This window comes from Bos taurus, chromosome 4, assembly GCF_002263795.3.
Source record: "Bos taurus isolate L1 Dominette 01449 registration number 42190680 breed Hereford chromosome 4, ARS-UCD2.0, whole genome shotgun sequence".
NCBI lineage: Eukaryota > Metazoa > Chordata > Mammalia > Artiodactyla > Bovidae > Bos > Bos taurus.
In genome coordinates, this window is record NC_037331.1 from 71,077,889 (window position 1) to 71,105,262 (window position 27,374).

At 42.8% G+C, this 27,374-nt stretch overlaps 1 protein-coding gene across 2 annotated transcripts in view; it reads left to right on the plus strand.

Annotated features, from left to right (window-relative positions):
- Positions 1-10,641: 10,641 nt before the first annotated feature.
- Positions 10,642-27,374, plus strand: part of GSDME (gasdermin E) — a 104,831-nt gene continuing 88,098 nt past the window's right edge. The window contains exons 1-3 of one of the 2 annotated variants that reach the window (XM_024990908.2): positions 10,642-10,728; positions 19,181-19,410; positions 24,038-24,230. In XM_024990908.2, coding sequence (XP_024846676.1) covers positions 19,200-19,410; positions 24,038-24,230 — 404 coding nt within the window. In that variant the 5' untranslated portion in view covers positions 10,642-10,728; positions 19,181-19,199. The remainder of the gene's footprint in view (positions 10,729-19,180; positions 19,411-24,037; positions 24,231-27,374) is intronic. The other variant, NM_001193112.1, reaches the window with a different exon arrangement.

The following is a 27,374-nucleotide window of genomic DNA, read 5'->3' on the forward strand; positions in this document are numbered from 1 at the left end:
ATATTATGAATAAGAAAATATTTTAAATGTAATTTTATCTCAGATTTCATATCCTTATAATGACTGTTTTGTGGCAATTTTAGAAGAAATGACAAAAGCTTTAGTAGAAACAAAAGGAAGTCTCTACAATTTCCTCCTCCCTTGAAAATCCAGCCAAAGCAAATTTCCATAAAAATAATATATTTTAATAGAGTAATAGAAATCATTGGGTTGCAGAGGTTGTTTTAGGAATCTCTATTTCAGAACAGAAGAAATAACAACTTGTTGTGAGTAAGTGAATACTAATTTACCTGAAGGTGAAAAGCTGAACTTTCAGGATTGTGTTTAAATGTTTGACTTCCTCCCAAAATTCACCTGTCAGGCAGTAATCAAAAGTTAAGGCTTGGACTGAGACTTGAGTTTATTAGTATCAACTGTGCAAGACTTGTAGGCTGCCTCTTGAGGATTTTTTTTTTACCACCTGGAAAATAGGGATAATAATACTTTATAGAGTTGTACAAAGAGTGGATGAAATAATGCTTATAAAGAACCATGCTGGACACAAAGTAAGCGGTCAAAAAAAGTAGCAATTATAGATATCAGAAGCTGATATCTGCTGTTCTAACTAAACTAAAAGTAGCAAAGTTGTGAAATAGTGGTTTCCTATTTGTAAACCTTCCATGCATTTTTCAAAATCCTGATGAAACACTGCTATCCAAAAAGGATATCAACATTTATGCTTTAACATGCTTTTTTTTTGGTCTCATTTCCATGTGAATATCTTTAGTAATATTTACATTTCAAACTACTTCTGATTCTAGAATGTGAGGCTTATTTCATAGCTGGGGGAATGTTTGGTATTGCCCTGTGTGGGTAGGACTCCTTTGGTGAGGAGAAAGTGATGAGAAATGTAATCTAGAGAGATTTCAAAGATGTCTGGACTTCCCTGAATCCTTTGCTGCAAGGTCTTGATCAAAGGCTAATCTTTCCAGAACACATTTCCTGATAACCTTCCCTCCCAAGTCAAAATCACCGGGTTCTTTTTAAGTTTTTTTCACAGATCATTCCTCTAATAGTTGTGAGCCAGGTCAGCGAATGCCTTTATTTAGGCACATAGCAGGCAGTTAGTGATGTTTGAAAAAGAAATGGAATTCCAAGGACCCTAAAACTAATGATAGTTACCATTTTGAAGTATCTGCTGGGTGCCAAATGAATCGCAGTCACCATATGAGTTAAGTGTTATCGTCACCACTTTCCAGATAAGAAAACTGAGGCTTAGAGGAGGAGTATCAAAGTAAGACCAAGCAAGAGGCAAAGATGGGACCCAAACTTAGTGATGTGCTAACTCCAAATCATGAAACCGTCCAGTCTTAATCAACCACCTAAGTGACACTGAAATTTGCTCATTTGGTTGGTTTTGGTGTGTGTATTAGTCAGGGTTATATAACAATATATCTATCATATAGAGATAGATCTGTATAGATATATAAAATTTTCTGGGACCATTTTTTCTGTATATCTATATAGATATACAGAGATATAGCCTATTGGTTTTGTTTGGTGCTATATACAGATACATAGATTATATCTTTGTACAAGGAGGTTTATTATAGAAATTGGCTCACATGATTTATGGAGGCTGCAGGTCCCAAGATGTGCCATCTATGATCTGGAAAACCGGGGAGGTCAGTGGTACAGTTCAGTCTGAAGGTTGGAGAACCAGGAGCATCGCTATCCAAGGGCAGAAGAAGATGGATGTCCCAACTCAGGCAGTGAGAGTAAATTCCCCTTCCTCTATCTTCATGTTCTGTTCAGGCCCTCAAGAGACTGGATGATGCCCCCCCCCCCCCCACCAACACACACACACTAGGGAGGGTGATCTTCCTTTCTCAGTCTACAGGTTCAAATGCTAATCTATTTCCAGAAAATCCTCACACCCAGGACAATGTTTTACCAGATATCTGGGCATCCCTTAACCCAGTCAAGTGGACACATAAAATTAACCATCACAGCATTGATGTTTTTATTATTTTTAATATGAGAACATTAGCAGAGGAAGATGGATTTACCCTCAGAAAGCAAGCCTACCTGAATTCTGAAGTCCCTGTGTATCCATTTCCTACTGGCTGTCTAGATTCCTCAGAGAAACCCAACCTTGCAGGGAGATGACAGGTAATCTGAGGTTGCGGGGGACAGGGAGGTGGGGAAAGAAGCTTGAAGATTTCAAAGTATGCTAGTAGAAAATAAAATCCACTTCTACCAACAGTTTGAAAGAAAGTAAAATCATTCATAGTGTCAAAGATGCCCAGAGGGTGGCAGGGGCTGAACTTCTGAAGCTGTTCTCTCATCATTCAGACTGACAAATTTATTGTACTGGCCCTTCTAGCAAACAATCAAGATGGAATCAGATGCCAAGATAATTTTTCCTTGCCAAATTGTTTTTTCCCATTGCAATTAGCATTTTTAAGGACCTCATCAAATAGCCAATGTGTATTCAATTCCCTCTCTCCCTCTCCAATTAAAATTCAGCTAAGAAGTTGTATCAGTAATAATTGTTAAAGATAAAATACCACCCTTACCCACTCTATCATATTTCTCCATGTTTTCTTAAATATCCTTTAAACCAGGCATAGGATTTTAAAAGGTTTATTTTCTTCTTAGTATGCATTATATAATCTGAAAGTAAATTATTTAAACTAAAAGCAGTTCAGCGGTTTGGGTTGCCCTCATTTAGATTCTTTATAAAATCTTTGAGCTTGTCCTATACCTATTTGTCCTCCAAAAGCATTTTGAAGCTGAGCCTGCTGCTGCTTTCAGAACCCCATTTCCTCCTTTTATCCTGGGCACAAGGTCTACATCTTTCTGCCTCCCTTGCAATGAGGGGGGCCATGTGGTTGATTTATGGGTGGAGGTGGGTACACAGGCAAAGTGCCAGGTCCATGAAAGTCTCTCATGAGAGAGTCTCTAGGTTATTTCCTTCTCAGCCTGCTGAAATTACCCATGCCCAACACCTTGGCAGCCCTGAGCTGCGAATAGCAGAACCTCAACCAGGCTGCTTCCTGAAGGAACAGAGGGTACCCTTCTCCATCCCTACTTCACACACTCTGGAACTACCCTAGATTGTTCACTGAGAAAAAATGAACTGCTACGGTGTTTGAGCCATTATAATTCAGGGTTTTATCAGTTTGAGCAGGTAGCTTACTCTGACTAGTTGCCTTTTCCTTGACTGGGCTAGCTTTCCTCCTCCACCATGCTACATGCTCCAGCCAAGCCGTCCCATGGCATCTGATCATGGAATTTCCCAAACTTCCTCCTTATTGTCTGTCTGCCTTCCCAGACAGACTCTCAAGCTCTATGAAGTCATGGACCATATTTCCCTCGCTCTCCAGTATATCTTCAGTTTCTCATATAGTGCTTGGTACATGCATGTATATGTGCTCTTTAGTCCTGTCCAACTCTTATCAACCCCAGGGACTGTAGCCTGCCAGGCTCCTCTGACCATGGGATTCTCTAGGCAAGAATACTGGAGTGGGTTGCCATTTCCTTCTTCAGGGATGTTACCGACCCAGGGATCTAACCCATGTCTCCTGCATTGGCAAGTGGATTCTTTACTGCTGAGCCATTGGGAGTAGACCCTTAATAGTGAAGTGAAAGTCGCTCAGTAGTGTCCGACTCTTTGTGACCCCATGGACTGCAGGGAGCTGCCTGTGAGAATGGGGTCCTTTGTCTGAAGGACACAGCTCTGGGAGCTGCCTCAGTCCTTGAGTGTTTGCTTGCAAACATAGCTCTCTGTCCCGCCACCCCAGAGATTAGGCACTTATTTACTGCAGACACCTGGAGTTCTGGACAAACTTCTCACACACAGGGAAATGTTATCTGGTGTAAGAAATAATAACAGGGTGCCATTTCCATGCTCTCAAGATTTCTTGTGACTCTTTCTAAGATGTATAGGTCAACAAAGAAAATGTTAACTGTCTTGTCTTTCTCACGCTCTCCTGTATAAATATAAGATGCTGAATAAAGTCGTGGTCAGATTGCTTCCCTTTGTGGAGACGTGTCTGAACCTCTCGACCCCATCTTTGTTGTAGTATTCCTTTCCTGTAGTTTTCTTTCTCAGCTGCGCTGTGCACGTTCTCGGGACCTGATCAACTTTGCCGGCTGGCACCCGCAATGGACTGTACAGTCCATGGAATTCTCCAGGCCAGAATACTGGAGTGGGTAGCCTTTCCTTTCTCCAGGGGATCTTCCCAACCCAGGGATCGAACCAGGTCTCCCACATTGCAGGTGGATTCTTTACCAGCTGAGCCACAAAGGAAGCCCAGGAATAATGGAGTGGGTAGAAGATCCCTTCTCCAGTGGATCTTCCCAACCCAGGAATCAAACCAGGGTCTCCTGCATTGCAGGCAAATTCCTTACCAACTGAGCTATCAGGGAAGCCCTGATCCTTAATAAATATTTGTTAAATTAACAAGATGTTGGATGCATGGACTTTGCTTTTCTCTATGCTGGGTATAGCAAACTTGGATGCTGAATAATCTTTAAGAATAATGGTAATGGAATGAGAAGAATGTGTTTGGCTATAAATTGTGGTATTTCTGGAAGTTTCTAGAAACCTGACCTCTTGTGGATGACTACCAGTCTTCATTGCAAATCTCCTTTATGCTGCTGATGATATGTTTTTCTACATGAACAGAAAACATAGGATTTTTAAAAAACTGTATTTAATGGCATTCTCTTTCATAAAAATTAGTAGAATAAAGGTATCTGGAAACTCTTTGCTCTTTTTCCCAGTAAGAGGTAGAGTATAATTCCCCTGTCTTTGAATCTAGGCTTGTTTCAATACTAGAATGCTGTGGAAGTTACATTCTAGGTTTTCAGGGACCAACTCATAGGACTTATAGCTCCTGCTTTGTTTCTTGGAAAACTTGGTTTTTGGAGCCCCAAAGCCTTCACATAAGAAGTCTGACTCCCCCGAGATCACCATGATAAAGAGGCTACATGTAATGTGTGTGGTTGAGACTACCTTCTAGACCTCCCTGCCAAGGCAATAGACATTTGGGTGAAATCATCCATCCTGGACTTCCAGACGAGGCTATTCTCTAGCTAAATTTTGATGAATGATCCTAGCCAATGCAACATGGTATTGAAAAATCATTAAGATAAGCCCTCACCTGAAATTCATGAGATGTGATAAGACGATTGTTGTTTCAGCCCACTAAGTTTTAGGGTAATTTATAGTGCGATAGATCAGATCAGCTCAGTCATGTCCGACTCTTTGCCACCCCATGAATTGCAGCACGCCAGGCCTCCCTGCCCATCACCGACTCCCGGAGTTCACTCAGACTCATGTCCATCGAGTCAGTGATGCCATCCAGCCATCTCATCCTCTGTCGTCCCCTTCTCCTCCTGCCCTCAATCCCTCCCAGCATCAGAGTCTTTTCCAATGAGTCAACTGTTCGCATGAGGTGGCCAAAGTACTGGAGTTTCAGCTTTAGCATCATTCCTTCCAAAGAAATCCCAGGGCTGATCTCCTTCATAATGGACTGGTTGGATCTCCTTGCAGTCCAAGGGACTCTCAAGAGTCTTTAACAACAGCAAATTATTTTATTTCCATATTTGTCCAATAACATTTGCTTCAGTTCAGTTCAGTTGCTCAGATGTGTCTGACTGTTTGCCACCCCATGGATTGCAGCATGCCAGGCCTCCCTGTCCATCATCAACTCCTGGAGTTTACTCAAATTCATGTCCATTGAGTCAGTGATGCCATCCAACCATCTCATCCTTTGCTATCCCCTTCTTCTCCCGTCTTCAATCATTCCCAACATCAGTGTCTTTTCAAGTGAGTCAGTTCTTCACATCAGGTGACCAAAGTATTGAAGTTTCAGCTTCAGCATCAGTCCTTCCAATGAACACTCAGGACTGATCTCCTTTAGGATGGACTGGTTGGATCTCCTTGCAGTCCAAGGGACTCTCAAGAGTCTTCTCCAACACCACAGTTCAAAAGCATCAATTCTTCAGCACTCAGCTTTCTTTGTAGTCCAACTCTCACATCCATACATGACTACTGGAAAAACCATAGCCTTGACTAGATGGACCTTTGTTGGCAAAGTAATGTCTCTGCTTTTGAATATGCTATCTAGGTTGGTCATAACTTTCCTTCCAAGGAGTAATCCTCTTTTAATTTCATGGCTGCAGTCACCATCTGCAGTGATTTTGGAGCCCCCAAAAATAAAGTCAGCCACTGTTTCCCCATCTATTTGCCATGAAGTGATGGGACCAGATGCCATGATCTTCGTTTTCTGAATGTTGAGTTTTAAGCCAACTTTTTTACTCTCTTTCACCTTCATCAAGAGGCTCTTTAGGTCTTCTTCACTTTCTACCATAAGGGTGGTGTCATCTGCATATCTGAGGTTATTGATATTTCTCCCGGTAGTCTTGATTCCAGCTTGTGCTTCATTGAGTTCAGCATTTCTCATGATGTACTCTGCATGTAAGTTTAATAAGCAGGGTGACAATATACAGCCTTGATATACTCCTTTTACTATTTGAAACCAGTCGGTTGTTCCATGTCCAGTTCTAATTGTTGCTTCCTGACCTGCATATAGGTTTCTCAAGAGGCAGGTCAGGTGGTCTGGTATTCCCATCTCTTAAAGAGTTTTCCACAGTTGATTGTGATCCACACAGTCAAAGGCTTTGGCATAGTCAATAAAGCAGAAATAGATGCTTTTCTGGAACTCTCTTGCTTTTTTGATGATCCAACACGTTGGCAATTTGATCTCTGGTTCCACTGCCTTTTCTAAATCCAGCTTGAACATCTGGAAGTTCATGGTTCATGTATTGTTGAAGCCTGGCTTGGAGAATTTTGAGAATTACTTTGCTAGCGTGTGAGATGAGTGCAATTGTGCAGTAGTTTGAGCATTCTTTGGCATTGCCTTTCTTAGGGATTGGAATGAAAAGTGACCTTTTCCAGTCCTGTGGCCACTGCAGAGTTTTCCAAATTTGCTGGCATATTGAGTGCAGCACTTTCATAGCATCATCTTTTAGGATTTGAAATAGCTCCACTGGAATTCCATCACCTCCACTAGCTTTGTTTGTAGTGATGCTTCCTAAGGCCCACTTGACTTTGCATTCCAGGATGAGTGATCACACTCACTTCACATTCTAGGTAAGTTCTCACACCATTTTGATTATCTGGGTCATGAAGATCTTTTTTGTATAGTTCTTCCATGTATTCTTGCCACCTCTTTTTAATATCTTCTGCTTCTGTTAGGTCCATACCATTTCTGTCTTTTATTGTGCCCATCTTTGCATGAAATGTTCCCTTGGTGTCTCTAATTTTTCTCGAAGTAGTCTTTCCCATTCTATTGTTTTCCTCTATTTCTTTGCACTGCATTGAGACTTTAAATTTGGGCAATTTTGGTTGATCATTTGCTAACCACCAAGTAAACTTTAGTTCTTGTATGTTTCTGTACCTTGCAATTGAACAAGAGATGGTTTGGGGCACTGAAAGAAATGGGCTGTTAATTCTGGGCCATATTTAACCTATCTTAGAATAGTAATTGGTAATATGCATTGGCAATGTAGTCTCAAGTCAAAACAAAACAAAACACACACTTTGGGGACTCAGGGAAATAAGTTAAATTGGTTTAAAAATATATATATCAATGTATGCCAAATTTTATTTTAATTTATGTTAGAAGCTATGTTCCTCTGCAAAGCAGTCAATATGGTAAAAGACAAAATTATACATAGGTAAAAATTTTAGGCTCAATTTATTTATTTATTAACTTTTTATTTTGTATTGGGTACCTGATGTGAACAGCAGACTCGTTGGAAAAGACCCTGATGCTAGGAAACATTGAGGCAGGAGGAGTAGGGGGCAACAGAGGATGAGATCGTTTGATGGTATCACCGACTCAATAGATATGAGTTTGAGCAAATTCTGGGAGATAGTGAAGGACAGCAAAACTGGGTATGCTGCAGTTCATAGGGTCTCAAAGAGTTGGACCTGACTGAGTAACTGAACAACAAGAAATGGTCGATTAACAACATTGTGAGTTTCAGGTGAACAGTGAAGGGACTCAGACATACATATATATATAGGTATCCCTTGACCCCCAAACTCCCCTCCCATCCACATAACATTGAGCAGAGCTCCATGCTATGCTCAATTTAAAAGTGACATTAACTGAAAAGTAATTAATAAAGGAAAGGAAATGAACTTTTTTTTAGGGCCTACTATGTGCCAAGTGCTTATCATACATTTTTAAAAATCTCATGATAACACTACAGGTAATTTGTAAATGTGAAATTAAAAATTTGCTTAAGATCACTCAGTTGGTAAGTGGTAGGCTGGATTTGACCAAATCTAACTGGTTCAAAGCCTGTGTGTGTTCTTTCTCCTCCATGGAGGCTATTTATCTAAAAGAGTGCAGGTCTCTCCAAATGTAGCTCTCAAAGAACTTGGAAGTAATTAAGGTGGAGGTGGTTTGTTAGCATGTATATTTATGAAATATACCCCAGTAAAACATTTTATCGATTTTTGCCCACCTTTACAAGTTGCTTATTCAGTAAGGATCTGGGAGAAAGAGTAGGAAATACACAACACCCCATGGATGTATTTCAGAAGTTCTGTAACTTGAAACACAGCTTATAGAGTGAATCTTATTAAAAGCACTTTCCATCACTATGACTACCCCAATTTATCTCCTGCAAGATTCTGTTATAGCTTCATTTTCTTAATGGGATGTATCTACAATGGGGTGAGAGGATTGGGGTTGGATGTTTTCTTTCTATTCATTTTTTCCCTAGTTGGGCTAAAATTCCCATCTTGCATTTGTCTGTCTGAAATCTTCAAATACTTTAATAATAATATTAATAAATACAACTGTTCAAAAAAAAATACAACAGAAAAGTTGAGACTCTCAGTTTGGGCTAATCCCAACCATCTGGGACAGGATAAGTAGCCATGGGGAATGGGGTGGGGGTACTTTCTTAAACACAATTCATCCCCCTCTCCCAATACTTACATGTTCAAACACTGCTTGATGGACTGACTCTTGTGTTTCTTATTTTCAGAAGAGTCAGCACTGTCCAGTGGTTTTAAAGCTCAGATAGTGTTGTTACTGAACCAAATTTGGGTTCCTTCACTAGTGTGCAGTGAAACCAATCTACTGACATTGGGTTGTATGAAGGAAAATGCAGTATTTATTTCAGGGCACACCAAGCAGCCAAAGTCCCTGAGTTCAACAAAAAACTTCAGCAAAGCATTTTTAAAATCCAGGTGAGGGAGGGGTGTCCCAGGGTATGTGATCAGCCCGTGCATAGTACTCTGATAGGTTGATGGTGAGCTAACGGTGTCATCACAGTGGTTAACAGTATGGATCCTTAGTAGCTAGTAGGTCTGGTCATGGTCATCAAGTAGTTAATTTCTTCCACTTGGTGGTGGTTTTAGCATATGTAAAACAACTCAGGAAATGTACATCAGATACTATCATTTCCCTACTGCTGAGAGGAGCTGCTACAGCAGAGGATATGGGGGCAGGCCCCAAAGGATCATTTTTCAGTAGGATGGGCTTCCCATTCTTTGCTTCAATTTATTCATTTGTAACTTGGACTTCCAACCAGTTGCTGTGAGGGGTAAATGAATCAGTCAATGCATGTGAGGTACTTAAAACCATGCTTGGTGACAGTAATTGGAAAGTGCTATATAAATACTAGCTGCTAATCTCATACTATCTTCCTCAAGCATTTACTTGAAAGGCAGGGGACAGGATAAAAAAGAAAGGGAAGACTTTGAAGACATTGAGCAATTTGCACAAAAAGCTCCTGTACTCAATTACAGGTGGTTACCTATCTAGGCAGAGGACTGGCTTCTTGGTGGGAACTTCACTAACATACAACTTACAATGATGTTCTTGAGGTTAATGGCCAAGGTCAGGAGACAATAATCTCTATAAAAAGCCAGTGCAATTTTATGAGGACAGAGAAACAACAGCATGGATACAAAGTTTCTTGACAGGAGCAAGACAGTGATTTTTTTTCTTCCAAACTCTCTAATCAGTGTGGCCAGGCAGAGGACAAAAAGGGTACTTCTCTCTTGATCATTTCTATTCATTCATTCGTCCAACAACCATTACTTCATTGTTCACCTACCCTGTGCCAAGCAAAGCAGAGTGAGACCTCGCAGTCTAGTTGGAGAAATGAACAAGAGGATGCATTAATTAACTCAGTTACTATCATCCATCAGGTACTGTGCTAGGTGTGGGGTCTAGTGAACAAAACAGACAAAATCTCCCCCCACACCCACCCCTTGCACTTGTGGAGCTGGCATTCTAGGGAAAGACAATGCTTGAAGTAAGTATGAAATCCTAAAAATAAAGCATGCAAGGAACTAGGGCGTGTTCCTGTAGGGTGGTGGACTGGCTGTGCTTTTAATTGGAATAGTCAGGGACAGTTATACTGATAAGGAGGTGGGGTAACTCAGGATATGCCCAGAGCATATGGGAGCCCAAGGGGAAGCCCCGTGTCTCTCCATGCCCTGCTGAGGGCAGCCTCAGAACTCAACACTCTCCAGTGCCAGTTCTGGAGCTCACTCCTCCCGCCGCCTCGCCGGGCTCCAAGGGGCGGGGACCGAGCAAAGGTCCCGCCGCCCGCCCTCTTCCCTCGCGATCCCCCGCCTCGACTCGGCCCGGCCCGGCCCGAGGGCTCCTCCGACTCGACCGGCTCGGGGCCCGAGGCAGCTGCGAGGTAAGTCCGGTGTCTGGGCTCGGCTCTGTTCGGGATCCGGCTTTGACCTTGGGGAGCCGAGCCTGCGCGGCCCTTTCTCTCTGGGACACCCTCTGGTGTGCCCCTTAGTCCTAAGGGGGACGAATGGGTGGGCTGCCCGCAACTGGACCGCTGGCCCCATGGCGTCCCCCCTCTCCCCCGTTTCCAGCCCCCGTCCCCCCACCCCACCCCTTTCCCATCCCATCCCCTCTCCTCTCCTCCTCCACTCCATTGCCACTTCCTTCTCTGGCTTTTGCTAGGGCAGCGGGTACCCACTGCCCGCCTTCTTCGCGCCCCCTCCCCATTCCTTCTTTCTTTGTCTTCCGGTTTCTCCTGGCTAGGCTCTAGATGGCCGCGTGCCGGGGCGCGTGTGCGCGGGGAAGGAAGGCGGGGGCGGCGTGGAATTCTCTCTCCTGCCTGGACCGAGTCCCCATCCCTGGCGTCGGGGATCCTGGGCCCCGAGGTTACGGAGGAGGAGGAGGAGGAGGCCAGGCCCCGCCCGGTAGTTCTCAGCCTGGATGGGATGACATCACCGCGCTCACCGGGCCTCCACGTGCGGACCCGGACCGCTTCCCCTCTGCACCTGACCAGTTTCTAAGACCAGGGCCGTCTTAGAACGGCGTGGGTTCTAGCGGGTTTGGAAAAACCCTCTCACTGAGATTCTACTCAGTTCAGAGGACTGGTGAGAAGGAAGGATGCGTTGGGATTGATGGATGCCTTTAAGAGGCAAATAGACAAACTAGTTGAAGTGGAATGAAAAGTGCTGCGGAATCAGAGAACAGCTGAAGAAGTGTAGAGTAAATTAATCGTTTTCCAAAGCCACCACCAATGAGCTCTTTTCATAAACGAAAACCTCCGGGAAAAGATGAGGCCAGACAATTAGATCTGAGAAATACCGCCCAAGCCCTCAGAAGCTCCTTAGGTTTTCCAGAAGTGCTTTTGTTTTTCTTTTTGAACCCGCAAGGAGAACCAGTGGGTTCTTTACTTAATCAGTCTCCAGTTATTTGTTCCACTTCCCCCAAACCTTTGCTGACTCACCCTCCTTTTACAAGCTCATGCGTGCCCTGTGACCACCTTTTTTTTTTTTTTAATTTCAGATTTTTAGTTTAGAAAGAAATGATAGAGTTCCTTGTCTTTAATTTGCTGCTGCTGCTAAGTCGCTTCAGTCGTGTCCGACTCTGTGCGACCCCATAGACGGCAGCCCACCAGGCCCCGCTGTCCCTGGGATTCTCCAGGCAAGAACACTGGAGTGGGTTGCCATTGCCTTCTCCAGTGCATGAAAGTGAAAAGTGAAAGTGAAGTCGCTCAGTCGTGTCCGACTCTTAGCGACCCCATGGACTGCAGCCTACCAGGCTCCTCCGTCCATGGGGTTTTTCCAGGCAAGAGTACTGGAGTGGGGTGCCATTGCCTTCTCCCCTTTAATTTGCCTTACTATACAAATGAAGGCACTGGGCTGTAAGCATTGGAAGATACGGAAGAATGACACCTCTATTTAAAGTTAATAGAGTCAATTTCACTTTGTTGTTTAGAAAACTAAAAACAGTTTGAAATGTGCTGAAGTTGTTAAGAGACAATAGTACTAATAGCAGTGTCTTGTTTTCCTAGATAGTGAGGAAATAGCATGTTTTATAGCCATGGTTTTTGCTTCCACCGTAACTGAAGTTTACCCTTTTGAGCACATTTTCTTACTCTACAAAATGAATCATATGTGGTTCAAAAAAAAAATAAATAAATAAAGCTGACTAGGGTGTCAGCAGAGCAGGTGGTCCAGGACTTAGGCTTGGGAGACAGGTGGACCTCAGTTGGAATCTGGGCTCAGCACTAATTCTCTATTTGAGGTTCACTGCCTTCTAGTCACGGAGAAGGCAATGGCACCCCACTCCAGTACTCTTGCCTGGAAAATCCCATGGACAGAGGAGCCTGGTAGGGTGCCATGGGGTCTCAAAGAGTCAGACACGACTGAGCGACTTTACTTTCATGAACTGGAGAAGGAAATGGCAACCCACTCCAGTGTTCTTGCCTGGAGAATCCCAGGGATGGGGTCGCATAGAGTTGGACACGACTGAAGCGACTTAGCAGCAGCAGCAGCAGCAGCAGCAGCCTTCTAGTCAAAGACCTCTGGGAACAGCAGGTGGAGTTGAAGGGGTTGGGTCAGTTCCTTGCTGAATGAGGGAGGCTTTGCTCCATGGGCAACCCTGGGCTTCTCCATATCTGGGTGTCAGAAAGGAGTTATAGGATTTGGGCTTCTAGGCGATTTGGAGGAGAGTTTAAGGAAATAGGACTTTACTCTGGATTGGATGCTGCCAGAAAGTGTGGGAAATTCTCTGGAGTATCCTTGTAAATCATGTCTGAAAGGAGTGAGGCTAAAACTGCTGTTGACCGAAAACCACAGTTACTTATGTGTCAGGGTTGGTGGGGGTAGTGGGAGTGTTTGGTCATTTTTGTGGTTTGGACAGTGTTCACATTCTGACTGTGGTCAGATAAGACTATAAAAGGTCTTGTTTTGGTCTTGATTTATCATGACCACTGAGTGGCCTTGCCTGATGTTGATGTCCTGTGACATTGTTCGTGCCAGCCAGGAGAATGCCGGGCCAGTGCTGGCAACCCCAGGGCTAGCTGATTGTACCAAGCGAGTTCCTGGATGTCAGGGTTGCTGCTTTTTTTCTTGTGTTCTTGAGCAAATAACATCTTTGCACTTTAGTTTCCACTTCTGTAAAATGCAGACAATACCTCCTGAGGGTTGTCGTGGAGATGCAATGAGGAAATATGTAGAAAGGAGTTAGCCAGTACCTGGCACATAGCAGGTACTCAGCATATAGTTACCCCCTCTTTATCTAGTGGATGTTGAGGTTTCTTCCTTAGAATTCAAGCAGAGGCCCATTGATCAACTGGAGCTGCTCTAGAGAAGAATCCTGAATTGGGAAGAGGTAGGTTTCTTGCAACTCAAAGATGTGATCATTCCATCACACTGAATCAGTCTTGAGGATGGTCATGAGCGATTATAGTATCTCCTGATGCCATCACCATCTTGGCAACTATTTTTTAGATTCTTTGGTCCGAGTTGGCCGTGTGCTCTTCTGACTTTGTGTCGTTGTCTTGCTTTTTTGGTCTCTTCCTTTAATGTCTCTTGTCCAGGAGTCTGAGCTGAGCTTTCATGTCATTACTGCCTTGACTTTGACTCTCTGAGTTCTAATCTGATTCAAGTTGGGCAGCCACAGAGGCTGATGAGATGTTTGCTAATGGAATTCTTCAGGCCCAAGTGAGGGAGCCCAGGCTCTTTGGTACAGCTGTAAAGTGCAGTGGAGTTTTAGGCCATGAGCATTTTGACCTTGACCTCTAGGGAGGTCATTTTCATATTCTTTCAGATTGGAGCATTCTGGAAATTTGAATCTGACGTCTGGCTTCTAGTTGAGGCATTGTCTGTGTCAGGCAGCTTGAGTTCTAGATCTTTTAGTGGACTCTGGGCATATTATTTAATCTTTCCAGGTGGGACAGTTACTTTAGTTGTTTGAGAATCAGACAGCAACTTGTTGGCTCCCTATGCCACATGATAAACTGTATTGTGTTAAATTTTTAGCTTATATCTTGGTTCATCTCTCTGATTTATTGAAAGCTTCTAGGAATAAAGAAAAAGCAATAGAAAATAGGCTAAGGACACAAACAGTTAAGAAAAAGATATATAAAAAGGCTGCAAACAAAAGACGCTTGAATTCATTTATATTAAAATGTGTGTTAGTTGCTCAGTTGTGTCCAACTCTGCAACCCCATGGACTATAGCTGGCCAGATTCCTCTGTCCATGGAATTCTCCAGGCAAGAATATTGGAGTGGGTTACCATTCCCTTCTCCAGAGGATCTTTTCAACCCAGGGATTGAACCTGGGTCTCCTGAATTGCAGGCAGATTCTTTACTATCTGCGCCACCAGGGAAGCCTCTTAAATTATATGTTATATTAAAATAACATGACTTAAAACTATACTGAGATACTATTTCTCACCTATGACTAGCAAAAATACAAAGATTGATAACCTACTCTTGTTGCTGAGACTGATACTTTCATACCTTATTGGTGAAACTGAAAAATGGTACAACCTGTAAATTATCGATGCATTTACCCATTGGTCTAGCACTTCTTGAAATCTCTCTTCAGACACTCTTGCCCAGTGGTCCCTGACCTTTTTGGCACCAGGGACCTATTTTGTGGCAGATAATTTTTCCATGGGCCAGGGGTGGGAGCATGGTTTCCTGATAGTTCAAGTGCATTACATTTATAGTCCACTTTATTTTTAATGTAGTGCTGCCACTGATCTGACAGGAGGTACCGGTTCGTGGCCTAAAGGTTGGGGACCCCTTCTCTTGCCCATGTAGGAAGGGGACACACATTCAGTATTTAGTATGGCATTTTTATAGTAATAAAAATTTAGACGTAACCCAGGTGATCAGCAATATGGGACAGGTTAAATAAGCAATGGTACATCTTCGGGAAGGGGTATTATGAACTGTATTATGTAGAGGGTACTCACCATGGAGAGATCTCTAGGATATATTGCCACGTGACAGAAAGCAAGATGCAGAACAGTGTGTACATTCCTTTTATATTTGTATAAAGAAATATGAAGGTGATATACTTGAAGGGGAGAGGGGTGAAAAGGTAGATGGGACCTGGGTAGGGATGGGATTTCTCAGTGTGTATCTTTTCCCATAGTTTAGATTCTTGAGCCATGTAAATGTATTGTGTATTCAAATATAGTAATTAAAAAAAAAACCCAAACCCTCTAACTTTAGCTTCACAAGGAAAATATCCTCAGTTCTTTGATTAAATAAGTCTGAATAAAAACCTCCAAAGCAGTAGTCACTGCTGTTAACTCTTCTTCAAACAACCTACCTTGTCAAGAGGCTATGTTTGATGCTAGATTGAAAAAAAATTAAAAATTAATTTAGGAGTTCCCCTTCTTTATCCTCTAATCCCTCTGGGGAGGAGTGGTGTCATTACTAAGACTTTGCTGCCTATAGCAGATGGGTTTTGTTACTTTTTTTTTAATAGCAAGCCTGATGTATGTTCTTCAGAGACCTGTTTAATCTGAAGTCAAGGTAGTGAACTCCCTTCCTGGTTGCCCCAGGAAAGAATGGAAACCATAGAAATGGAGATCCTGATACCCCCGGTGAACTGACGCAGGCTCTGCTGCTACTCTTTTCTTGGGGCAAAGCAGGGTGAAATCCCCCAGGTGACTGAAAGTGAGTGCTAGTCGCTCAGTCATGTCTGACTCTTGGCAACCCCATAGACCATAGCCTGCCAGGCTCCTCTGTCCGTGGAATTCTCCATTGGAAAAGTCTAGTGTTCAACCCAGAGATCAAACACGGGTCTCCTGCATTGCAGGCAGATTCTTTACCGTCTAAGCCACCAGGAAAGTCAGGTCATTGAGGAGACAGTATTTTGTTCAATATTCTTCCCTTGTGTTTGACAAAATTAACTTTGCGTCTTATGCTAGACGCACTCTCAGTGGTAGTACTGCCTTACTGTCCCCACCAATCTGCTTCTTCCCAGATCCCTCTTTTGATAACTGGCATCTCCATCTCATCAGCCAAGCCAGGCCTGCGCTGTCTGCAGGCCATGCTGGGGAGTCTCCTTTCTTTCATCAGAAACCTCATATCCAACCAGAGTTCTGGGGAAGCCACCAAACCAGCATCTTTTCTGCCCTTAAGGCACTGATGTAGTTCCTTCCAGCTGATCTCCTATTTCATTTCCAGAAGATCTGTTTAAGTGACTACTCTCATCACACTGCTCCCTATATAACCCCTCTAGTGGCTCCTGCTGCCCTGGCCCTCATCAGGGGAGGTACAGGCCTTCAGGACCAACACTGAGTCTTCCTCATCCTTGTCTTTTGCCCCTCCCTGCTCTAGAACCTGGCAGTCCACTGCAGGAACCAATCCCAGAGTTTGCAGAGCAACTCTAAGTCTGTCAAAGGAGTGGTGATAGGCATAGCTACACAAACCCATGTCTCTTGATCATTACGACCTTGCTGGTCCCAAATCTTAGAAAATCTTCTCCACCTGTCCACCACTTCCTGCAAGTGCTGAGCCTTTATAATTGCTCATCTGCTAGAACCTCCTCTCAGTACTCCTTTGCTGACTTAGGCTCATTTCTACCTAGCCCACAAAATGCAGCTGTGATGCTGTCTGCTTCATGACAGCTTCTGCGACACTGTGTTTCTCTCCAGCTTGATCGAGATGACTTTTTCTTGGTTCATTCCTTTTCGCAATCTCTGTCAATATCTAGCATAAAACTTAACTGTTTATTTCTCCTTCTGGTCACCAAACTAGTAGCTCATTAAGGTGAGAGGCTGCCTTTTGTGTATGTATCCTGAGTGCTTAAACACAGTACCTGGGTATAGTACATCAGTTCAGTTCAGTCGCTCAGTCGGGTCCGACTCTTTGCGACCCCATGAAGTGCAGCACGCCAGGCCTCCCTGTCCATCACCAACTCCCGGAGTTCACTCAAACTCACGTCCATCAGGTCGGTGATGCCATCCAGCCATCTCATCCTCTGTCGTCCCCTTCTCCTCCTGCCCTCAGTCCCTCCCAGCATCAGAGTCTTTTCCAATGAGTCAACTCTTCGCATGAGGTGGCCGAAGTACTGGAGTTTCAGCTTTAGCATGCTTAAGAATAATGACTGATTCAATAAATATTTTGATAAATGAGTTCTCTGATAAAAGAACAGGATTAGATGGCTATAAAATAATCTAAGAGAAGGTACTTTAGAGAAGAATTAATGATAGTAAAACAAAACGTTTTAATGTTCTCGAGAAGATCCATGGTAAAGAAGGTGGGTTGAACTATTAGTAACTAAACATCCAAGATTATCTCAGCTCTTAAATTCTATAATTGTGTTTTCTATGTGACTTCCAGATACCAGGGTACAAGTATAAATAAAACACAGTTCTTGTGCACTAGACATTTTAACCTTTCTTGTGCATTAGACATTTTAACCTTTGTGGATAGTTATTTCAGTTTGTGTGTTTTTTGAATAATAATGGTCATGTATGTGTGCACATATGTATTTTGCATATGTACAGCTATGTGCAGTTTATATGTTGTGAATTGTTTATAACTTTTGTCCATGTGTCTCCTACCATTTTTTAATCCTTGATGTACTTTGCAAAGGTTTTTTTAATGTTAAGTATTCTAGTTTTTTGTTAATACAAACTAGAAAATAAGCATTTTCTCAGTTTGCTATTTGTCTTTCTAAAGGCCTTTCTAATTCTACAATTGTACAAATATTTGTTTGTCTTTTTTACTTTTATGGTTTCACTTTTCTTTAAAAACCCTCTAATCCACTGAGAATTTGCTCTTGTGTGTGGCATGAGATGGGTCTTCCAAGGTGGTGCTGGTTGGTAAAGAACCCTCCTGCCAACACAGGAGATGCAAGAGACTTGGGTTTGATCCCTGGGTTTGGAAGATCCCCTGGAGGAGGAAATGGCAACCCATTCCAGTATTCTTGCGTGGAGAATCCCATGGATAGAGCAGCCTGGCGGGCTACAGTCTGGGAGGTTGCAGAGTCGGATGTGACTGAAGTGACTTAGCATGCATGCATGGCATGAGATAGGGATCTGACTTTTTTCCCCCCCAGATGTTTAGCCAGTAATTCTAATAGTTTATTGAAAAGTATAGACATCTTCCAGTGAATATAGTACATTTATATCTTCCAATGTGTGTTTCTTTTTTTCCCCTCCAGCTGAAGAGTGACTGGGCTTTTCATTTCTGGGTTTAAAAGTAATAGCTAGTCACTTTACATTTATGGATAAGGGAAATCACACAATGTAAAGAAAAAGCACATTCAACCCTTCAAAGAAGTAGTCATAAGTAAGATGCACATTTGGGTAGTCAGTATGCTGTTCAACAGATATTCCCAGGTCTCTGCCTTCCCAATACTTGGTATTTCATGACCATTATGACTGGCTGAGGCCATGTGCCTAGTTCTTACAAATTGTGAGTGAATGTGATATGTGTCAGTTTTGGGCTAGAGCATTTAATACCTGATGTGAGACTTTTCTGGAACCTTATTTCCTGTTGGCTGATGACTGATGATGTTCAAGACGGTGTCTGCCCCTTTAGCCTGAATCCCTGAATGACAGCAAGGAGCAACGTCTTCTGTACTGGATGTGTAGTGTGAGCACTAAATATACCCTTCTGGTTATAAGCCACTGAGATTTGGAGGCATAACCTAGCCTATCCTGATTTATACTCATATCCTCTTTTAGTATTTCAATTTTTTATTTTTTAGACATCAACTGAACTCAAGCTAGAGGCTTCTCTAAGGAGAAGATATTCTTTCATGAATACTGATTGATACTAGGAAGAAATAAGGTGATTTCAGGAAAACGTTATGAAATAATAACTTCCTATATATATATATATATTTTTTTTTTTTTTTTTCAGGTAATCTGGAGTTCTCAAAATGTTTGCCAAAGCAACACGAAATTTTCTTAAGGAAGTTGATGCTGGAGGTAACCTGATCGCAGTATCAAACTTGAATGACTCCGATAAATTACAACTTCTAAGTCTGGTGACCAAAAAAAAGAGATACTGGTGCTGGCAGAGACCCAAGTACCAGTTTTTATCTGTCACTCTTGGAGATGTACTCACAGAAGACCAGTTTCTGAGTCCAGGTATGTTTCTTTGGTTATATTTACAATTGTTCCAGATCAGGAGATGATTCTTCTTTTAGACACACGTTGTCTCGTTTTGTTGTTGTTGTTTAGTCACTCAGTCATGTCTGACTCTTTGTGACTCCATGGACTGTAGCCCACCGGGCTCCTCTGTCCATGGGATTCTCCAGACAAGAATACTGCAGTGGGTTGTCATTTCCTTCTCCAGGGGATCTTCCCCACCCAGGGATTGAACCCACGTCTCCTGCAGTGCAGGCAGATTCTTTACCAATGAGCCACTGGGGAAGCCACATGTTGTCTGGAGTGATTATAAAGCCATACCTTATAATCAGTTCTCCTGATTCTTTGCTTACTGTTTTAAAGACATATCCGTTCTGTTTTCTTTTTCTTTTGTATTCCATTTTTGGCTGTGTGGGGTCCTTTTTGCGGTGCATGGGCTTCTCACTGCAGTGGCTTCTCTTGCTGCAGAGCATGGGCTCTAGGGTGCACAAGCTTCAGTAGTTGTGGCGGTCAGGCTTAATTGCTCTGAGGTGTGTGGAATCTCCTCAGACCAGGAATAAAACACGTGTCTTCTGTATTGGCAGGCAGATTCCTACCCACTGTTCTTTCTACCAGAGGAGTTCCAATATTGCAATTTTTGGTATAAAAGTACAACATGCCCACTTGTAGATGTTGTGGCTCCTCAGTATAAGTGGACTGAAGTTCTACTGCTCCCAATTTGGTTTAATATTGAGGTTGATGATGCCCTGTATCCATCAGGAGAGTGTGAAAGATTTTATTACTCACAAAATGAAGCTTTTCTGGGGAGAACATAGTAGATTGCCAAGGCTGGTCCAAAAATAACTAGAGAGAAGAGGGAAAAAGATGGGCTTAGTTGTTCTAGTGAATAGGAGGTATGGTGAGGGTTTTGTATGGGTGGGGCTTGCAAGGGTTCAGTTTGCTGCTGGTGCCAATGGAGAGATCACCTGAAGTTTCTTACCCAATTGCCCAGATGTGTAACAGAAAGGAAAGGAGATAGTGAGCTTGAAATGTCAAACATCAAAAATACTCCTCATTATTACAAAGAAGTATTTATAAAATATAGAAAGGCAAGAAAACAAGTCAATAAAAATTCCTCCATCAAATGTTAATTTCTATTATATTGTATCTTTTTTATCTCTGCTTCTAATTTTTGAAAAATAACATTGGAAACACACTACATGTAATTTTAACATGTTCCTCATTTATTTTATTTAACCTTATATGTTTAGATTTCTTAGTATGGTTTAAATATTTCTTAGTACTGTTTTCAATAAGCAGTATGTATGCACCCTAATTTGCTTAACCAGTCCAATTTAGTGCTTTGTATATAGGGCTGCAATGAATATTTTTGTTGTTGTTTTTCCTTTAAACAATTGTTTCAGCGTAGATTCTTTTTTTTATTAAAATTTTGTTTTTCTTGAGATATAGTGGATTTACAATATTCTGTTAGTTTCAGGTGTAGAACATAATGATTCAAAATTTTTATAAATTATATTCCATTTATAGTTATTGTAAAATATTCCCTGTGCTGTATAGTATATTGTTGTAGGTTATTTATTTTATACATAGCAGTTTGTACCTCTTAATTCTCTACCCTCTTACCCCTCCCTGCTTCTCTCTCCCCTCTGGTAACCATTAGTTTGTATCTGTGAATCTGTTTCTTTTTTATTATATTCACTGTTTGTTTTATGTTTTAGATTCCACCTGTAAGTGATAACATACAGTGTTTGTCTTTCTCTGATTTATTTCACTTGGCAAAATACCCTCCAACTCCATCCATGTTGTTGCAAATGGCAAAATTTCATTCTTTTTTATGGTTGAGTTTTATTCCATTGTGTATGTATGTGTGTGTATATATATGCCACATATTCCTTATATATTCTTCTATTGATGGACACATATGTTGCTTGCATATCTTGGCAATTGTAAATAATTCTGCTGTGAACATTGGGGTAGCACAGATTCTTAAATATACAATTACTGGACCAGAAGTTGGGAGCTTTTCAAAGACTTTTGGTACTCATTCCTACACAACTTGAGGAAATAGAGTGATGTATGAAGGTACCATCAACTCTTAATTACTGGGCTAAATGATGTTCAAGTCTTCTTTTAGCTTTAAAGTTCTTTAATTTTGTAATTGCATTTCTCTTTAAAGGGTAAAAGTGACAGAGGAAATAATTTGAGTTGACAAATAATCTCTAAACTTTCTTGCAGACCAGCATTCTAGACAGTGCTTTCTTCAGCCAGGCCCATTATCAGAGCTGTCAAGCAATGGGCAAATGAATTGATAGTGATTTATGTCATGTTTTCCCCCTGGATATTGGGTGGAACATTTATTAAATGGTATAACAACTAGCTATGAGGAAAGGCAAGAGAGAAAAAAAATCACAGAGCAGCCCATGAACCGCTGAGTAATTGGGATTCACCACTCTGTGCTCCTGGCCTCTTTGTGGTGTCCAGAGAGCTCCTGTTAGATGGGTCAGGCCAGTGGCAGTCCCTGAGATGAGCAAGTCCCACGTATGTTCATCAGCTGAGGCCGGAGCTCACCCCTGCGTCTGTGCCCTGTGGGTGTTAGGGCTGTGATGGGAGGTGCCCTCTTCTTTGTCTACCGAACAGGTTTGAAATGCCTCACCTTTGTCATCCTTGCCCCTGGCAACAGCACTGGAGTGCTGTGTTGTGTTCCGGGGTGTGGAGGTTAGAGGACCGTGACTTGGTTGTCCCAGTGACAGCCTGTTGGCTTCCGCACTTTTCCCTTCCACCTGCAGCAGTGGATGACTCGGTGCAGACATGTGCACAGATGACATCTATTTCAGAACGTGTCTGTGTCTCTCATGGCATTTTCGAATACACAGACAGTCCTGATTATCCCCGGCTGCTGTGGGGTCCAGTCCTGGGGTCAGAGTTTCCAGGAGTGGTAATAAGCCTGATGGGGACCAGAACTGGGAACTGAAGGTAGAGTTTCTATCTGTGTAGCACTTTGTACAACCCAGGACAGTCCTGTTTATTGGGAAATGTTGTTGCTCTGGTCTAAACCCAGTGGATAAATTGAGCACTTGCTGTGTGCCAGGCTCTTTATTACATGGTTTAGAGACACCAGCTTCCAGCAGAATCCATCAGGTAGGAATTATTAATTATCTCCAATTTGCATTGACAAACCTGAGGTTCAGGGAGATGGATGAGATACCCAGGTCTCCCAACTAGGAATTTTAGAGTAGTGATCAAATCTCGAGCTCTTAACAGCTGCTCTATGCTGCTTTCCAAGTCAATTCCCAGAATTTTTGTATTCTCAAGATGTAAATAGGAAGAGGCTTTGATTTGGGGGCATTTTCATAAACTCCTTATTATTTTTGGTGGAGATAATCGTTTACTTTGTAAATTCCACAGATAATGAGTGGTGATTAATTCTCATTAACCCTGGCTGAGGAATGGGTTTTCTTGACTGGAGTGATAGAAGTATAGGCGTTGGGGGTGGTGACTGGGTTTAAAGAAGCCTTTCAGACTCCCAGTAGATTTGAATCCATTATGAAGTACCACCAGGAGCCCAGGACATCCTTGGGTCAGGGGAATGAAAAGGGCCAGTGTCAGGTTCCTAAGAGACTCTCAGTGTAGCCTTCCTTGAATGATGGTGACTGAGACTATTTTTATGGTAGTATTTGGCTCAATTAAAAATGAGAACAGAAGACATATAGAGACATGAGAAGGCTAAGATCCTCAGACATGTGTACCTTGGTGTTCAGATTTTTTTTTAAAAAAAGGCAGATACTAAAGGCAGTCTGGTATGACCTGATGAGGAACATGGCAATTCCTAGGGGAGCTCATTTATGCTGGGACACCAGCTGGGTGGTGGCATCACTCTTTATTGTCTGGGAAGCCAGGAAGGAAGAATGGAGAGTCTGGAGCTTGCGTACTCCAGGATGGAAGCAGGGAGGAAGGGCATGCTCACTGACTTTATCAGGAACACAGAGATAAGGAATTGCTTGATACGGAATTGAATGACTGGGTAGAGGTCAGAAATAAACAGCTAAATATGGGGAGAACTGTTTGAATGGAGATGGTAATGAAAGCCAGGGGAGTGTTCTTCAAGGCCACGAAGGGGAAGGGAAAATGCCCAGGGACAGGTTCAGGCGGCTGATCTGCCAGATACTGGGTCAGGCAGGCCACGCCCTGGGTGGGTGGGTGATCAGAGTGCCAGGCTGCTGGTTTTTTTTCTGCTTATGTGTCATCCTCATCTGGTCCCTTCATCCTCAAAGCACACATTTAAAACATCCTATTTATTTATCTGGATAGCAGTTAAACAGATGTTTACTTTAAAATTATTCGTGGAACTCTAAAGATACTTTTGGTGCACATGTCTATATGTGTGTATATTGGACTTGAAAGATGAAAGAACAAAAAAGTACTCAGTAGAGTCCCTGGCCACCAGTACACACTACACTCTCAGTCAGCGTCCAGGTTCTTTTGTCTGTACAGCGTGGCCGCCGGCTCTCCGCTCTGAGTGCAGACCTCGTGTTTCCCACGGGTTTCCGCAGGATTGGAAAGCTAGGTGACCTGAGGCAGAGTTGGCCGCTTTGTCATCAGATTCCTCTGCATGTCTTATTCACTGCAGTGGTCGTGGAGTCGGACTTTGTGAAGTACGAGGGCAAGTTTGAAAACCATGTGAGTGGGACCCTGGAGACAGCCCTGGGGAAGGTCAAGCTGAATATTGGCGGCAAAGGCCTCGTGGAGAGTCAGTCCTCCTTTGGAACCCTGAGGAAGCAGGAGGTGGACTTGCAGCAGCTCATCGGAGATGCCCAGGAGAGGTAATGGGAATTCTGCTCGGCATTTTGACTTTGACGTGCCTCTCATTTAAATTTTTAAAAAGTTATTTATTTACTTTGGACTGTGCTGGATCTTCGCTGCTGTGCGTGGGCTTTCTCCATTGCGGTGAGTCGGGGCTGCTCTCTAGTTGCCGTGTGCTGGGTTCCCGTTGCGGTGGCTTCTCTTGTTGTGGAACACGAGCTCTAGGTGCGTCGCTCAGTACTTGTGGAACATGGGCTTAGTTGCCCTGTGACATATGGAATCTTCCTGGACCAGAGATCAAACCCGTGCCCCCTGCATTGGCAGGCAGATTCTTAACCATTGGACCACCAGGGAAGTCCCATGTCTCTCATTTATAGGTCATTCTGTGGGGTCATTCTGGTGGTCCAGTGGTTAAGACTCCAGGCATCCAATGTAGGGGGCATAGGGGAACTAAGATCCCATAGCTGTGTGGCCAAAAAGGAGGTCATTTGTATCAGCAAACATTACTGAATGCTCATCGCTGAAATGTGATGAGCAGTTCATCCGTTAGTCTGGACTTTCACTATTCTTAGCCCGAGCGGGGACACTTGGGAAACCCTTTAAAAGGATGTTACTTCAGGCAAATGTGTACTTTTAAAGAATCATATGATTTATAAAATACCAACAGTGAGAACGCTCTGTTCTACATTTCGGAATATTAAGATCAGAAGTGGGAAAACCACACTCCTCTCCCTGGCTCTTTATGATTTTCTGATTAGGGAAAGAAGAAAGCAGGTGAAGTACTTCGGGGAAGAGCTGGTTTTTAACTCTGAAATCTTGAAGACAATTCCACATTGTTTAAATTCCAGTAAATACAATTTACTCCAGTAAAACTGAAACCTCCAACTCAGATTGGGACTTGAAGCCGGCCAAAACCCATAATGTTCCAACTGAGATCACACACCTGTTTTTAGGACTTAATGAAGTTCAGGTTCTTGATGTCTCATCACAAAGAATTCAGTGAGAGAAAGTGATAGGTAAGGAGTGAATTTGGAGAGAAACACACTCCGCAGAGTGTGGGCCATCTTGGGCAAAAGCTGTGTCAAAATATGGTGTGGTCAACCTTTATGAGTTGCGTAATTTCATAGGCTAATAAGTGGGACAGTATTCCAACTACTTTGGGGAGGTGGCAGAGATTTCTGAGAGTTGGGCCACAGCCCACTTTTTGGTCTTTGGTTGGCCTTGGGACTGTCGTGGTGCCTGTGGATGTATCATTTTGCCAACTTGATGTGTTAGAATGAGTTGCACTGAGGTTCAAGGTCTAGTGCAAGTCGACTTGTCCACCATTTTGGACCCACTTGGTTCTAATCAATTTATGTTGTGTCCTCTGGCCATGTCATTTTTTCAAAGGTTGTGCCCTGCTCTCTTCCCTCCTATTTCAAAATGATTTGTTGTTATTTAGCCACTAATTTGTGTCTGACTCTTTGCAACCCCATGGACTGCAGCACGCCAGGCCTGCCTGTCCGTTGCTGTCTCCTAGAGTTTGCCCAAGTTCATGTCCATTGAATTGGTGATGCTATCCAACCATCTCATCCTCTGCCACCCTCTTCTCCTTTTGCCTTCAATCTGTCCCAGCATCAGGGTCTTTTCCAATGAGTTGGCTTTTCGCATCAGGGGCCAAAGTATTGGAGCTTCAACTTTAGCATCAGTCCTTCCAATGAATATTCAGGGTTGATTTCTTTTAGGATTGACTGGTTTGATCTCCTTGCTGTCAAAGGGACTCTCAAGAGTCTTTTCCAGCACCACAATTCAACGGTATCAGTTTTTCAGCACTGAACCTTCTTTATGGTCCAACTCTCACATCTGTTTCAAAATGATAATACATTATTATTTTTACCTTGTGTTTCTTCAACATTCCTCAAGTAACTGCTGAATGAATGCCTACTACATACTGTTCTACATCTTGAGGATTCTGAAGTGAACAAAACACCAGCATTTCTGCCCTATATTCTTAGGGGAGAGAGAGACAACATGTAACTAAGTGATTATATATAGTATATTGATGGGGCTCACTGGAATGGAGAAAAATTTAGCAGAGAAGGGAGATAGAGGATGCCAGGAATGGGGTTTATGACTTGAAAAATTGGCCAAGGAAGGCATCTGGGGAAATTGGCATGACAGAAAAGACTTGAAGTTGGGGATGGGAGTGAGTGTAAAGATGTCTTAGGCAAGAAAGTTGTAGGCAGAGGTGGTGTGGCTGGAGCTGAGGCATCTGGGCAGGAGCAGGTGAGGTCAGAGAGGGCCTGTATGACCTTGCAGGCCACTGAAAAAACTTTTAACTCTCACTCGGAACTTCCCTTGTGGCTAAAGAATTGCCTGCAATGCAGGAGACCTGGGTTCGGTCCCTGGGTTGACAAGTCCCGTGGAGAAAGGAACAGCTACCCACTCCAGTGTTCTGGCCTAGAGAATTCCATGGACAGAGGATCTGGCAGGTGACAGTCCGTAGGGTTGCAAAGAGTTGGGCAGGACTGAGCGACTTTCACTTTTCTTTTCCTGGGTGAGGTAGGAAGACACTGGAAGACTTTGAGGAGAGAAGTGACGGGATCTAACTTATGTTTTAGGAGGATCATTCTGGCAGCTGAAGAGAGACTGAATGGGTGGAAGCCAGGAGTCCTATTGAGAGGTTATTGCAATAGTCCTGATCAGAGATGATATTTCTAATTGAGAGGTTATTATAGTAATCCTGATGGGAGATGATATATCCATTTGTACAGAAATATATGTGCATTTTCTTGTGTGGTTTATCACCCTTTTTAAAACAGAAAATGCCAACCCAAATATATTGAGAAAACTCACTCGTGTAGAGAGAGATAGCTTATCTCCTCTTTTCAGGATTATATGAAATATGTTTGCTCATTGAATAAAATACTGTTTAAAAATCAATAAAAATTACCATAAAACTCATGTATCAATTATTTGGTGGGCAGACTTTGTACAGATAATGAGGATGTTTGAGCAACTGAGGTCTTCAAAACCCATCCACCTTTCCACTAAGCTCTGATGTTTAATGGAGTTGAAGGACAGTGGTTGTTATTTGACTGTTGCCTCATGGCACTTTCTAGAACTCCGGGACTCCACTGCATTAGGACTCGGGGGCAGGAATTCCCTTTCTCAAAGAACTTTAA